Here is a 16,187-nt window from a genome sequence, read left to right on the forward strand (position 1 = left end):
TCTACAGCAAGTATAATCGTTCCTGTACATAACACTTAAGGCTCAGTAAAATCCTAATAAGACACCCTCACTCCTGAACACAAAACGCTCTGAAAACAAAAATCGTGATGATATAAAAATCAAAATTAAGACTGACTCCATCTCCACAGAGGGTGCTTCACATGCTGAACATTTCCAGCATTGTGCTTTGGCTTTTATACCTGTAGATATGTATTCTGATCATAACGAGTCATGTTGTCCATTCTAAATAAAGTGTTAACTATTCCTAGTACCGCATTTCGTTGCCGTTCCCTCCGAAGTGGTACAGACGGGGTCCTGCCTTCGATTTATTTCCCCCTCCTTCTCTCTTTTTGATGCCTGGAACATGAAAATATATGTTTGCTCTTCACACATCCGCATGATGCACAGAGAGAGAGAGAGCGAGAGAGCGAGAGCGAGAGAGAGAGAGAGAGAGAGAGAGAGAGAGAGAGAGCCTGCAGTCAGTGCGAAAGGCAGAGGCTGCAGCAGAGCCAAAAGACGACTGCAACACATGTGCCTCTCCCTCTGCAGTCTCAGCTCACCCGGAGGAGTGCGGAACTGATCAGGAACTGATCCCGGAGCATGGCTCAGAAGCTGCACCCAGACATGTGCATCTCCCGGGATTACCGCAGGTCGGGATACCCTCAGGACGCGGACAGCGTGGCGCGTTCGGAGGTGGGAGACGAATCCTCTGACAGCGATGGAGAGCAGGAAGGTCCCCAGAAGCTGATCCGCAAAGTGTCCACGTCCGGCCAGATCCGCAGCAAGGTAGGGGGCAGAGGGCTGGGGTCTCCGCTAGCGGCCGTGCCGACCTAGAGCACAGCGGGGGGGGGGGGGGGGAGAGGAGTGCGGGGGGGGGGTGTGCGCAAATAGGTAGGAAGATGGTCCCGGGTTGGAGTCTCCGTGGCCCTCGGCATCCATTATCACGGGCAGTGACAGGTGCCAACTTGTTATCTCTTTACCATGTATCTTTTCCGCAATTTGTTGCAAAGGAGGCTGCTGAAATGTTGGCAGGATTAATGAGAGAGAGAGAAAGAGAGCGAGAGAGAGGGAGGGAGAGAGGGAGGGAGAAAGAGAAAGAGAGCGAGCGCGCGAGAGAGAGAGAGAGAGGGGGAGAGAGGGAGGGAGGGGGAGAGAGAAAGAGAGAGCGAAAGAGAGATGAGAGGCAGAGCGGCAGTGAGAGGGAGGGAATTGCAAACAGCAAGAGAGCGGAGGGAAGCCACAGGTTGAAGTGAACGAGTTGGTTGGGAAGGGGCTCAGGCTGAGCAGGTAGAACAACTAGAGAAAGAGCAGGGAAGGAGAGGGAATGAAGTATGCAGGGAAGGCATTTAAATTGAGAACGAGCAGAAATTAGAGAGGAAGAGGGAACTAGAGGAGGATGGGTGAATAGAGAGGGAAGGGGGGATAGAGACCGACGAAGGATATAGTGAAAGAGTTAGAGAACCAGGGTTTAGAAAAAAAAAGGACAGAGAAAGGGAGAAATAGAATGAATAATACAGAGGGCATAGCCAGATAGAAAGAATGGGCAAAAGGTTGAGGAAGAGAGAATGGGGGACAGCCGGCATGGGCAGAGAGAAAGGGAGAAGGAATGGGATTGAGGTGAGCGGGGATTGACCACCCATAGATTCCTTGCCATCTGGACGAGGCACAGACTGAGCTGGTGGTTGGCCAGGTGTTGTGCACACTCTGTGTGTAAAACACGATGGATTGCATGGTGTGCATGTAGCAAGGGTGACATAATCTGGGACACAATGGGAGAAGCTGTGAGATGTATCAAGTATCTGAGGTAGTACAAAGGAGGAAAATGTCCGTACTGCAAAGATCAGACAGCACCAACACTCTCATACGTTGGAGCAACCATATTAACTCTAACTTTGATAGCAGCAATACTGACTCTAATTGCTACTTACAGTGATGCTGACCAATATCCTGTTACTGACTCAGAGCACTTCAGTATACTGATACCACTGCAATAACATGTGCCCTCTTATACATGTTGTTGCTCAGGGAAAGATTTTGATCACGGTTACCTGTTAGGTGAATATGTACCCCAGACCCAACAACGGGGAGAGACTCAGAATTGCCTCCTCAGTTCAGTGACAAAAGGATTGGCAATTAATGCCGGCATTGTCAATGATGTCCACATCCTGAGAGCAAACTAGTCAAAATATCCCATACTTCTATTAAACCAAACATACATACACAAACCAATCCACTCACACTAAAACTGGCCCTAGTTCTGCTTCATAGCAAAACAGGTCAAAATACATTTAAAATGATGGTGATTGGCTACTTTGTTGTTACATTTCGTCGTTGCTCTCTGTCATGGACATCCATCCATATTCTAATTTGGATGATGCTATTCCCATCAGGAATGAGCTGAGTATTAGTTCTTGTTCAGGGTTCAGAAGAATCATTATTGATCCCTCCAACTGGTCTAAATGGTACGCAGATCACACCTCTTCAGACACAGTGGAGTCAGAGCTCATTCTGATACTGGCAATCAGTAATTATAAGCTGCAGATATAGTGATTTTAGCAAGGGCAGTCAATGCAAAGGACCAATGTTAGGAGGTGAATCACTTCCAAGAGAAACCAACCTTTGCATCAGTACAGTAGAGAAATGCGTTGACATTAAATAATCTCTGAACGACTATTTCTTTACTTCATAATTGTTACAAATGATATATTGAAATACAGGATTCCTAAGGACACCGCAATTGTCTGAACGTTAGTTGTAGAATATTCAGCATTATTTAAATAGAGAATTTTGTAAATAGGTTTGTGGAATGAGGCTGTGACTAACAGCCAACCTTTCTAAAGCTGCCTAGACTTTATGTACAGAAATGGCAGAGAGCCTCAGAGATGGAGCAGTCAGTTTTAACTCTAACATTTATCTGCATGGAAGTTAGATTAGAGCAAACATCTAGAAGTTTTCAACCTAATGCCTGTGAACAGCGGAGTTCAGATCAACAAAGCAGCCTAATTGGGAGAATATTGTATTTTGAACTGTGCCAGGAGCAATAAGGTTCTGATATCGAGCTTTGAACCAGCTGCTTTCAGCAATGTAACATTGGCACTCGTTTATAAAAAAACTCGATTAGGGGTCTCCAAGATTGTGGTCATTTACCTACTGAGTGATATGTTTGCCTTAAAGTGTAAAGGATGATGCAAGAAACATGAAAGTACATATTCCGACTGGTTTGGAGCTCTTTGATAAGACAGTAACTGTATTTTTCCCTAATAAGACAATAGAAAGCAAGCTTTGCTCTGACTTTTTTTCTTTTCATGTGAGTAATATTTATTTCCAGATACTGAGAACTCATATAAACCACTACAGTAGTTTCACACTGTGATTTCTATTATGTTTGAGTGGTTTCAAACACTGGAGGTAAAGAACAAATTATAGAGTGTAATTAATTCAGGGAAAATAGTTAAGGAGTATATGAGTAAAGCATTAGGGCAAAGGACAAGATTATTGTATGTCACTCAATTAAGCATTATTTATGCAGGATGCCTAAGGAACAAATGAAACTCTCGTAGGTTTAACTTGAAGGCTATGGTGTAAGATCAACAAGAAATAAACTAGTAACGGAGCCTTTGTGCATATAGTTATGAAAGGAAATTGATTTAAGAGTTGTGGGAGTTAGACATGGATTGCATTCTCGCAGTTGGAAAGCTCAGGTTAGATAATTACAGAAATTAGACAGGAATTTAGTAAAGGAAGAATAATTTTGATAGAGGAGTGTAACATTTACTTGAGTTAGGATAAGCAATTTGTCTCATGTTTAAGTAGAGGTATAGTTCTGATGCAGATACACTGATAATCTCCCATAGCAATGCACGTTGAACCAACAAAGGATAATTAGTATTGATAAGTGATCCAGAGTATTGTTTAATACATTTATTTAATAGTGACATTATCAGTTTAAAAGGGAGAAAGTTGAAACAGCCATGAAGATGTCATGCTTGTTCAAACCTGACTTTTAGATATTGCACTTTACAGAGCACAAGTTGCAAACTGATAAAAGCAAAGCTGAGGGGTTAAGGGTGTTCAAAACTAATTTACAACGAGACAGAGGCAGGTAAGATGATCAGTTGCTGAAAGCCAAACAATCACTGATGACTAAACAGGTAAGAGAAATATAAAATGAAAGAAGACAAAAATAAAGAAGGCAAGTAGAAACCGTGGCATCTGACAGCAAAAAGAATATCCAATGGTGATAATACAGAGAGTGGTCACAAACAGAAAGCCTATCCAATGGTGATAATGCAGAGAGTGGTCTTTGAAAAGAAGCTTGCAAGGAGTGTCAAAAATCAGTAAAAAATATTTAAAAATAAATTGGTAACCAGCAGCAATACAGATTATCGATCTAAGACACCAACTCCACTCTGGCTTTCAGCCGGGTCCAGATGTCGATTTTAACCAGCGGTTCGATGACAACATGTAATGTCATGTCTAGCCATCATCCATGATGAAGATGGTGGAGTTTGTCATTGAAACATTGACTAAAATCGATACCTATACCCAGATGGAAACCAGAAAAGAGTTCATGTGTGATACATGCCAGGAAAGTGCTAGATCTTTTTTTAGGGAGCTAAGCTCTCAAATAACCCATAGAGAGGGAACTGTAATCAATCTGCATGGATACATTAAATTTCAGTGATATTAATAAATTGGACAAAAGGGAAAATCTATGGTACACACACAAAATTCTGGTGGCACTCAAGAGGTCAGGCAGCATCCATGGAAATGAACAACCAGTCAATGTTTCAGGATGAGACCCTTCTTCAGGACTGAAAGGGAAGGGAGAAGATGCCAGAATAAAAATGGTGGGGGTGGAGAAGGAGGAGAGCTAGAAATTGATAGGTGAAGCCAGGTGGGTAGGAAAGGTAAAGTGCTAGAGAGGAAGGAATCTGATAGGAGAGGAGAGTGGATCATAGGAGAAAGGGAAGGAGGTGGGCCACCAGGGTGTGGTGATAGGCAGGTGAGAAGAGGTAAAATGCAAGCGTGTGGAACAGAAGGAGGGGGACAGAAACATTTTTTTAATTGTCAGAGAAATTGATATTCATGTCATCAGGTTGAAGGTTAGATAGATGGAATATAAGGTGTTGCTCATCTACCCTGAGGGTGGGCTCAGCTTGGCACAGGAGGAGGCCATGACTGACACGTTGGAATCAGAAGTAAAATGTTTGTCCACTGGGAAGTTTTGCTTTTGGCGGATGGAGCGATGTTGCTCGATGAAGCGATCCCCACCCCCCAGATTACGACGGGCCTCATGAAAGCAGAGGAGACCGCACTGGGAGCACTAGACACAATAGACAACACCTGCAGATTCGCAAGTGAAGTGTTGTCTCACCTAGAAGGACTGTTTGGGGCCTGGAATAGAGGTGAGAGAGGAGGTGAATGAACAGGTTTAGAACTTTAGCTGCTTGCAGCGATAAGTTCTGAGAGGGAGACCAGTGGGGAGGACAAATACACAGGGAATCATGGAGAGAACGATCCTTGCGGAAAGCAGAGAGAGGAGCTGAGGTAAAGGTACTGTCTGTTTGGTGGTAGGATCCGTTTGGAGATGACGTAAGTTGTGTAGAATGATAGATGTGGAGGCTCATGGTGTGGTAGGTAAGGATTGTTAAGGCGGGGGAAGATGGAGGGGGCATGGATTTTTGGGAAATGGAGAAGATGTGGATGAGGGCAGCATCAATTGTGGAGGAAGGGAAACTCCATTCTTTCAGGAGGAGGACATCTCTGATATCCTGGAAAAGAAAGCCTCATCATGGGAACAGATGTGGCGGAGATGAGGGAACTGAGAAAACAGAATAGCAATTTTTACAGGAAGCAGGGTGGGAAGAGCTATAGTCAAGATAGCCATGGGAATCAATAGGGTTATGAAAGATGTCAGTCCACAGTTTGTCTCCAGAGAGATTGAGAAAGGGGAGGGCAGTTTCAGATATGGACCAAGTGAATTTAAGGGCAAGGTGGAAGTTGGAGGCAAAGTTGATGAAATTGACAAGCTCAGCACAGGTGCATGAAACAGCATCAATGCAGTTATCCATGCGGTGGAGGAAGAGTTATGAAGGCTTGCAATATGGACTGTTCTACATAGACCACGAAAAGGCAGACATATCTGGGGCCCATGAAGATGCCCTTGGCTAAAGCACTTTAAGGCCGTATTTATGATGGATAGAAGTATATAGGGACTGGACACTGGTATATCAAAATACACATGTATTCAGTATTGACGAATTTGGATCTAAATGCTGAATGCATTTTGAATAGGGAAAATCAAGATGTTTTAGTCTGAAGTGATGTAGGAATAAATGTACAAATCCAAATATAATGTATTGGACAGGTACAGAACATAATTAATGAATGTTAGCTTATAATGTTTCCTTCCAGAATGGGAATCAGGAGAATTTTGATGAGATTGCGTTATAGGAAAAATACATGGATATCATAGTAAACATTTTCAAGAGGTATTGAGAAGAAGCAGGAACAAGTGAACCAGAAGTAGATGCAACTGGGATGTTTCAGCACGAGGTCGATGATAATGATGATGATGATGTTTACTCAGGCCTGAGAGGCCAGCGTTGGGCGTTTTCATGCCTTACAAGGCGTGGATCGGATGGCTGTGTGGCGGGCCACTCCTCGCACAGACATTTTGCAGTATTTTTCTTTATTTTACGAGGTTGAGTTGCGAGTTCAACACTCAACCCAGCACAGATGGAAAGTGTACTCAGGAGCGGCCCGACTGGATTTGAACCCGGGATCCTCCGTTCCATAGTCCAGTGCTGATGTCACTGCGCCGACCAGCATGTGGTTGAAGGGAATAAAATAAGCTGATTGAATGGTAAAGTTTAAAGAACTAAGAGACCCATGTGCTTTACCAGTTGTTCAAGTTGAGAATGGAAGAGACAGGAAAGTGAGATGAACTGAACTCTTTAGATTATACAGCTGAAAGGTAGTGGTCATCTCTGCATTCTTTGGTAATCTTGTAATAATGAGATGTTTCAGCACACAACAGCGTGGTCCAATTTTTCTGCATGTGGCCAAGTGAGTTGTAGTTCGTGCATTTTAGCACACTGACGTTGGTTCTTCTACCAGTGAACTAACGTCAGTGTGCTAAATGAAGCAAAAACAACAAGCATTGAAGCCTACGTCATCAAGAACCAACTAAGATGGAGCGGTCATGTTGTTCGGATGAAAGACGAACATCTGCCAAAACAAATCTTCTACTCCCAGCTTAAAGAAAGCAAACATTAAAGAGTCAACATGAAGAGATGTAACATCGACATCAACAATTGGGAAACCAAAACCAAGGACAGGAAACTCTGGCAAGCCATCATCTGAGAAGGAACAGCATCTTTCGAAGCCAACAGATGTGCAGAATTAGAAGAAAAGAGAAGAAAATGGAAAGAGAGGCTGCAACAACCAAAGCCGGATCTGCCATCTGGAACTACCTGTCCTGAATGCGGAAGAACTTTCAAAGTCAAGATTGGACTCATAAGCCACTTGAGAGCCGATAAGTAGGTCAACAGAATGAAGACCATCATCCTCGACCTTGAGGGATAGCTACGATGAGTTTGTGCATTTAATGCTGGAATTCTTGTGTTAAAGGGAGTGGGGATGAGAGCTCAATCAGTTGATCTGCAAGGATATGAAAATAAAGATTGTATTTGGAACTGCAGCACTGACAGTGGTGTGAGTGTGGGTGAGCAGATCAGTGGCTATAGCAATGTTGTAAAAATTGGAAGATTAAAGATGAGACAGCTGTGACTTTGAAAGTGGAGATTACATTTATGTGGAGAGGGAGGACTGCAATCTAGCAGATGGAGGTAGTGGTTGGAAAAGGAATTATGTGTGAGAGACTGAAGAAGGTGATCCTTCAAGGAAAAGCAACCCCAACCTATCCAGTTTAGATTAAGCTTTCCAGTCTTGGCAACATCCTTGCATTTTCTGCACCCTTTCCAGCTCAATTACACTCTTCCTATAGATAGGTGACGAGAAATGCATACAAAATGCCAAGTCCAGGCTCACCACATCTTATACAGATATGATGACACTCCATCTCTTGTTCTCAATCCCTGCTTAGTGAAGGGAAGCATGCCAAACACCTCCCTCACCCCCCAGTTTCAAAGTACTATGTACCTGTACCTCCAGGTTTCTCTATTATACAACACTGCCCAAGACACTACCATTTACTGTGAAAATACTGCCCCGGGTTAACTCCAAAGATCCAATACTTTACATTGGTCCTAATTATATTTCATCTGCCAATACTTTTCCCACATTCCCAGCTGATCTAAGTAAATCATGTTAACTAATCCTTTTCACTATCCACCATACCACCAACAATGATGTCATCCACAAAGTTACAAACCATGCCACCTACACTCTCATCCAAACTGGTTAACATAGACGATAAAGAGCAGCGGCCCCAACACCAATCCCAGTGGCACATCACTAGTCACAGGCCTCCATTCTGAAAAACAACCCAATGCTAAAACATTCTAGCTTCAACACCCAAGCCAAGTTTGTATCCAATTAATTATCTCACCATGGATTCCAGGTGATCTAACCTTCTGGACCAACTTGCCATGTAGAAATTGTCAACGGCCATTGAAATCCATATAGGCTATCTTTCTAACACTGACTTTTTCAATATAATTCAAGTTCAAGTTTAATTGTCACCCAACCATACATGTGAATACAGCCAAATGAAACAGTGTCCTCTGGGGCCAAGGTGCAAAACACAGTAGTAACAGTCACACACAGCACACAGCACATATAACAATGATAGCAGAAAAACAAACAGTTACAGAAATATTAGAAAATTAATAATAATATAGCCCAAGTGCCTGAGTGTCATGTCCTGCAAATTGACAGTGCTTGAATGTTGTCTTGGAGCCATGTTTCTCCAAGAACAAGTCACAGCAGTTCCCCATTTCTTGTAATTGCAGATGCAAATGAACACAGTCCAGCTTGTCCTCTTGATGACCAATCCTCTTGGTCATCTCTTCAAAAAAGTCGATCAAATTCATGAGTCAATATTCCCACACTCAAAGCCCCGCATCCTTGTTTTCCTAAATTCAGGTAGATCTCTTCTTTCAGAATCCCTTCTCATTAGTAACTTTAGGCTAACCAACCTGTGGTTCCGTGGCTTGTCCCTGCAGACTTTCTTAAATAAAAGATAGCATTAAGCACCCTCCAGTCTTCTGGTATCTCATCCATGGCTAACAATAATACAAATATCTCTGCCAGGGCCATAAAAATGTCTTCCCTGGTTCCCTCAGTGTCCTAACAGTCTTCTTTATGACTGCCAACATCTTACCTTTTGTAATGTAGATATGTTTCAGTGCAATTGGATACTTCATGAACTCAATGGGTCTATTTCCATCCTATATGACTCTGTGACTCCATGCAATCTTAACCTCAGATCTTATTTTTCATTTACGTCATGTGTTTTTTTGAGGTCCTCAGTTATCTTAAATCATTTAATATACTTAGTCCAACCTCTGTTTGCGAATGGATAATATTCCAGGCATTCGACTCTCAGTAGCTCTGTGTTCATCCTTTGCCCTTGCTTTATTAATACGCTTGTAATGAGGACCCAGAACTCCATACACTGCTCCAGATTTTGTCATTTGGTATGTTGGATCCTTCATGTTATTTGAACACCATCCCAGATGTATAGTTTCATTACATGCAGTGCCTCTGTCTTCTGTAACTTACATGAGATTTAGGATAACTATGCTGTCCTAGGCAATAAGATACATCCTACTATGAAACTCTCTTGCCAGAGTGAATGACTTATCAGTCCTTTTTGCCAGCTTTTTCACAAGCTTCTGCTGCCTTGTGCACCTTTTGCCAAAGCTATGTGCCCAGTTTGTATTCCCTAGTGATATTAAATGTTCATCTCCATTGTGGACCATCGTGTAGCCAACATATATGTGGTCACACAAAAAGCATTGACTCAATAGGTAGGGACTCTGTGGGTAATATTGAGAAACTCTATGGCTGTAGTAGTCCGCGAGGAAGGTGATCAAGGGTTGTGGGATGATCTGGACCAGCTGGATGAAGAATGGCAGATGGACTTTATTGCGGACAAGCGGACAAGTTACAGTTTGGGAGCACAGGCCAGGGTGGGACTGGCACATTCTGTTGTTGGTCACTAGAGTGTGTGTGTGTGTGTGGTGGAGCAGGCCTCATGGGAATACAGTTCTGTAATTCCTTGAAAGTGGCATCATAAGTAGATATGGCCATGAGGAGAGCTTTTGGTACATTGGCTTGCATAAATCAGGGCATTTGATACAGTAGTTGGGATGTTATGCTGAAGTTGTATAAGATATTGCTGAGGCTGAATTTGGAGTACTGTATGCTGGTCTGGTTGCCTACAGACAGGGATGATACTGATGGGCTTGAAAGTATGTACAAGGATATTGCTGTGACTTCACGGCCTGCATTATAGGGAAAGACTTGCAAGGGACACAATCTCATTTGTTCTCCAGAGCAACACACACAAACTGTTAGAGGAACTCAGCAGGTCAGGCCGCATCTATGGAAATGAATAAACAGTTGACAGTTTGCCCTTCATCAGGACTATAATGGAAGGGAGAAGAAAGCAGAATAAGATGGGAAGAGAAGTACAGGCTAGAGGGTGAGAGGTGAAGCCAGAACGGTGAGGGAGGGGGGATGAGGTGACGTGGAAAAGGGAAAGGGGTGGAGAAGAAGAAAGCTGATAGGAGAGGAGAGTGGACCATCTCACAGAGTGCTGCAGGAACTCAGTAGTTGACGCAGCATACTTTTCCTCCACTCTGCTTTGGACTACCCTGACAACAGCAAAACACATGTCAGGCTTCTGCTGATGGATTTACAGCTCAGCATTCAAAGCCTTCATCCCTTCAGTACTAATCACCAAGCTCAAGCTTGGCCCTCTGAAGCATTCTTTGCAATTTGATCCTCAATTTCCTATCAGTTGGCATGGATCAGTAATAACATCTCCTCATTGACAGTCAACATAGGCACACCTCAAGGATGTGTGCTTAGTGTACTGTTCTACTGTCTTTAAGCTCATTTCTGTGTTGCTAAGCACAGTCCAAATGCCATCTCTACATTTTCCGACGGCACGGCTGTTGCCAGAATTTGTGGTGGTGATGAGGAGATACAGTGGATCCTCTGATTGAGTGGTGTCACAACAACAACTCCACACTCAACGTCAGCAAGACTAAGGAATTGATTGGAGACTTGAGAAAAGGGATGTTGGAAGAGCATACACACTCTTGACTGAGGAGCCAGCAGTCAAAAGGGTGAACAGCTTCAAGTTCATGAGTGTCAATATCTCAGGGCATCTATCTTGAGCACTTCACAGTGATGCAGTCATGATGAAGCCGGTAGCTCTACTTCATTTGGAGACTGAGGAGGCTTGGCATGTCATTGAAGACTCTCGTAGATTTCTGTGATGAGATTTTTACTGGTTGCAATCACTGCCTGGTTGAGAGGCACCAGCGAGCAGGATGGCAAGTGGCTGCAGAAGGTTGTGTAGCCAGGTTTGTCACAGGTACAGCTCCCCCTTTCCTTAAAGACTCTCACCATCCTGTTCTCACCTGAAGACCAACCCTCATTGTTTCAGGAACTGCTCCTTTCCCTCCATCATCATACTTCTGAATGGTCCATTAAACCATGACACTACCTCATTATTCCTCTTTCACCCTACTTATTTATTCTTGTAACATAGTAATTTTTTTTGTCTTGCACTGCACTCCTGCTGCCAAACAACACATTTCTTGAAAGTGGGGACTTAGGCAGGCTTGAGTTTGATGGACCAGATGATCTCCCGCATTCCCAGCATAGTACATAAATATATAGCAACCTTTGTCTCTTGCTAAGAAAGGATATCCTTGTTCTAAAAGGAGGACTTGTCGTGAGCTGAGTTCTGCCTGATGCTGTAAAGTTTGGAAGAATGACAGGGAGCATCACTGAAACTCACAAAATTTCTTAATTCTTAGATGTGCAAAGGTTGTTTCTCCTGGCTAAGAAGTATCAAACTAGAAGTAATATCAAACTAGAAGTAATATCTCAGAGTAAGGGAAGACCATTCAGAACTGATGTAAGGAGAAAGTTCTTCATCCAGATGGTTCACTGATTTCTTCTTATCATATTCATGTCTTTTTTATGGGTATAGGAAACATCTTTAAACAGTAAACACTGACCAGTTAACTCTTCTGACCATCAAATTTTCTCAGCTGGAAAAGCTTGGTGAGTGACATCCCCTGTAGTTATTGACCCTCTGGATCCAGGAAGACCCTGCAAAGACACCTCTTCCAACCTTCAATGACAACTGTCGATATGCTGACCTTTTACTCCTGAAGCCTAATGAAAGCTTTCTTTATCAAGGCATAGAATGAATGAAAGAGCATGTGTATACAGAGCAGATTCCCAAAAAAAAAGCCTATGGCTAATAAAAGATTTTTCAAGAATAGTAACTGGCTGGCAATTTTTAGAGAGTTGAATCCCACAAATAGTAAAGAATAGATAATTTGTCCAATAGATGATAACAGATCAGCCAGGTAAAAGAATTGATTTTTGTTTATTCACGCTCTGCAGATATTGTTGGCATTTATTGTTTGTCCCTAATTGATTGGGGAAATGAAGAGGCAGATAAGTGTGTATACACTACAGTTACTCGAGTCATTTAACAGATATTCTTATGATCTGGATTTAACTTCATTTGCCTGTTGGCATCTCTGAAAAGACTCAGCACAGAATTACAGATTAGAATTTGTGCTCAAGTGTGTGGAATGCTTCTTAAACCTAGTCCCTCTGATTTCAAGGCAGGAATAATAATTGCATCTAGATATGGTTTGCAAGCCGTGTGGAATTTGCTGAAACCAGTTGACACCCTGAATCCACTTAATCACATCAGGTAAAATTAAATTAGTCCTGTGTTTAAATACAATTGCTTTCCTAAGAGTTCCCAGTCACTGGTATAGTTCTGTTCTAAATAGCCCATTTATATTTTGATAAGCTTTGTACAGTAGGGTAGGAAAATTGTTGCATCACTGATAAGCTCAGTACTGGACTGGCAGGGAAACAAAAGTTGCTCTTGAGGAGGTGACATGACACAGCGCTTTAATGTTACCCAAGTGCTAATCATTTCTTCTGGCTTGTTTGCTTGCATTTTACCTTCTGTCTGTCTGTATCTTGTTTTACGGCAGTTGGCATCCAGCTTAATGGTGCATTACCGCCACATTTTACCTTCTACTTCATGGTTTAATTAAAAAAAAATAAAATAACTTTTCCCACAAAAGTGCTGCAGAAAATTAGCATCTCTCCATCTATGCCTGGCTATTTTGGTACGTGACAGAGAGCACTCGGTAAACACATTCCCTACACACGCTGATTTACACACACACACAAACACTGCCTTGTCATTCTGTTGTCAGTGCACTGAGTGAGTGCACTTCACTGTCTTTCCTGGTATATTCTCATAATGGGCCCTAATCCAGGCTGATATGCTTTGGATTGGCTTTATGGTGCCTTGCCCCCCATACACAGCTGAATATTCCATTTCTTTAGTAATGGGGATGTGAAAATGTGTATGTGTTGTTTGTTTACTGTAGTTAAGGCTGATGCTTCAGTTTGTTTTGTAATATGATTGTAACTTTATTTTGGAGTGCATCATATTCTGATTCATGTGAAGTCATTAAAGATGGTATGTCCTGGTGCCTAAAAATAGGATTTCATTGCCCTCAGTATAGAGAGTGAGATAGGGGAAGCTCGGAGTTCACACTGGATAAGGATAAATACAGAGCTAATATTGTGTTTCTGGTCGTTATCTATTTGTAAATATTAGCAGTTTTCTTTTCACTAATTTTTGTAAGTTGGATTTGTGTCGCATCTAATAAACACCCTTGTGCTAAAGTGCTAAGCAACCCCAGTCATTTTTCCTCTGGTCATATCTACCATTTGAACAATATCTAAGTGCCTCTTTAAACACAATGATTGTATCTGATGCTACTAGCTTTCCTAACACTATGTTCCAGCGATCAACTGCTCTCTGCTAAAAATAACATACTCTCAGATCCCCTTTAAAATTCTTTCCTTACTACTTGGCTTCCAAACAAATGGAAATGTCTTGTTTGTGCCTCTCGAGAAGATCACCTACATTACTTAGCAACCTCTTGAAGTTGCCTTATGTAATTTATTTCCTCGAGAAAAAGGTTTACAGCCTGTACAATACTCATCCTTAATAAGGCCCAAGGGGGTTCACAGCCAAGACCAAACACACCTTCCCCAAATGTCCACTCGTGACATTCACTTATTACAACTCAAACAGAGGCCTTTGAACCCATTGGATCCACGTTGTCCCTCAGTAGTACAACCATCAGTCCTAATCCAATTTTATAGCCTTGTAGTCTGGCCGATTACACACTCATCAACACTCATCCACTCAAAGGGCTGATCTCCAGCATCTAAATAACCTACTCACATGCCTTTAAGAGGCCGGAGGAAACTGGAGCATTTGCCAGAAATGCACGCAGTCACAAACAGAATGTGCAAACTTCCTGACAGCATTAGAGCACAGGATTAAACCCAGTTAACTGGAGTCTTCAGAGAGCAGCACTATCTGCTGTACCTCTGACGTACCTCCAGGAGAAACAGAGTTTGAAAACCCAGTGACTACTGCTGAGGGCCAGCGGTGACCCATATGCTAGAACGTTTCCTGAAGACCAGTGACAGGGAGGAGAGGCGTCAACATCTTAAGAAGTAAAACATGGGGGATCTTCACAAAAATGGGGCGTATCCTGGGGTGAAAACAGAAAACATGAGCAAAACATTGCAGGCCAGATGGCATCCGTGAAGAGAGAAACAGAGTTAATATCTTAGGACTGAAGTCTCTTGGGACCTGAACTGCTTATCTGGTGTGATTCAGATTGCTGCTGTGTGTGCACAAATGATCAATTCGTTCGTGTTAGCAGTCCTGCCTTTGGTGGGAATGGTACACTCCCCCGGTCAGCTCTCAGCTCTTGCTGCTTAGCAGCGTGTAACCAGATAACTGTAGCAGGAGTCTAGTTGGAGTGGCCTGGTGCTTCATGGAGACAGAAGCACTTTGGATAGGCCCTGCCTATGTCTGCAGGATCTCGCTCCATGAGACTATGGTATGGTGAGAGACTCACAGTGAACAGTACTGAAGTGTATTGACATCCAGACCGTAAATGTTGTTATGTATTGTCAGAGTATTGGGATGCACAGCACACTTTGCTTGCAATCTCGAGTCTTACAGTCTTAGAGACATTCCACACAATACAGAAGCACGGCCTTGAGTCCACTTGGAGTACGTAGATGATCAAATACCCTTCTATACATATCGCATTACCAGCACTTGATCCATGATGCTGCAATAATTCAGAAGCTTATCCAGATGCTTTTTAAATACAACAACAGCACCGGTTTCCATTACCCTATCATGCTGTGCATTCACAGCTCCACCGTCCCTCTGACCAAACAAAAATCTCTGATCCCCTTCTTAGCTACACCTGCTCCCTCTAGTCTTAGATGTGTGGGGAACATTTTCTTGCCATCTTCCCTACCTGTATCTCTCCTAATTTTGTATACCTCCATCAGGGTGCCCCTAAGTCTCCTCTGCCCCAAGGAAGGCAAGACCCGCCTGTTCGGTCTTTTCTTACAGGTGAAATATCCCATCAAAGGTAAGAGCCAGGTGAAATTCCTTCAGCCAAGTAAATCTCCTTCACAGCAGTCATGCCCTTTCCATGGTATAGTGATTACTTAAATTCTTTCAGGTAGACTTGGTGATGCCTGGAATGTCAGCTTTCATCTTTAACAGCGTCCAATCTGTTCTTTCCTACAGCAGTACTCATCTCATTCTTCTCATTGATTATATGACCTCTCATTCCAGGGTGCTGGCACACTATCTTTCTGCCAGTCTGTGGCAGACTGTGGACTGGTTTTTCAAATACCTTTGCTCTGTCTACCTCAAAAGGCAGGAGCTCCCGGGCCTGAACAGATGAGATATGACAATGTTATTTCCCATGGTAGGGGAGTCTAGGACAAGAGGGCACGACTTCAGGATTGAAGGACATCCATTTAGAACTGAGATGTGGAGAAATTACTTTTGTCAGAGAGTGGTAAATCTGTGGAATTTTTTGCCA

The 16,187-nt window shown here is 42.8% G+C and overlaps 1 protein-coding gene across 1 annotated transcript in view; it reads left to right on the forward strand.

Annotated features, from left to right (window-relative positions):
* The first annotated feature begins 467 nt into the window (after positions 1-467).
* LOC134352916 (diacylglycerol kinase eta-like) overlaps positions 468-16,187 on the forward strand; it is a 185,806-nt gene continuing 170,086 nt past the window's right edge. Inside the window, exon 1 of the mRNA XM_063060530.1 lies at positions 468-786. Within this exon, the coding sequence (XP_062916600.1) occupies positions 601-786 (186 nt within the window). The 5' untranslated portion in view covers positions 468-600. The remainder of the gene's footprint in view (positions 787-16,187) is intronic.

The sequence above is a fragment of the Mobula hypostoma genome, chromosome 10 (genome assembly GCF_963921235.1).
Source record: "Mobula hypostoma chromosome 10, sMobHyp1.1, whole genome shotgun sequence".
NCBI lineage: Eukaryota > Metazoa > Chordata > Chondrichthyes > Myliobatiformes > Myliobatidae > Mobula > Mobula hypostoma.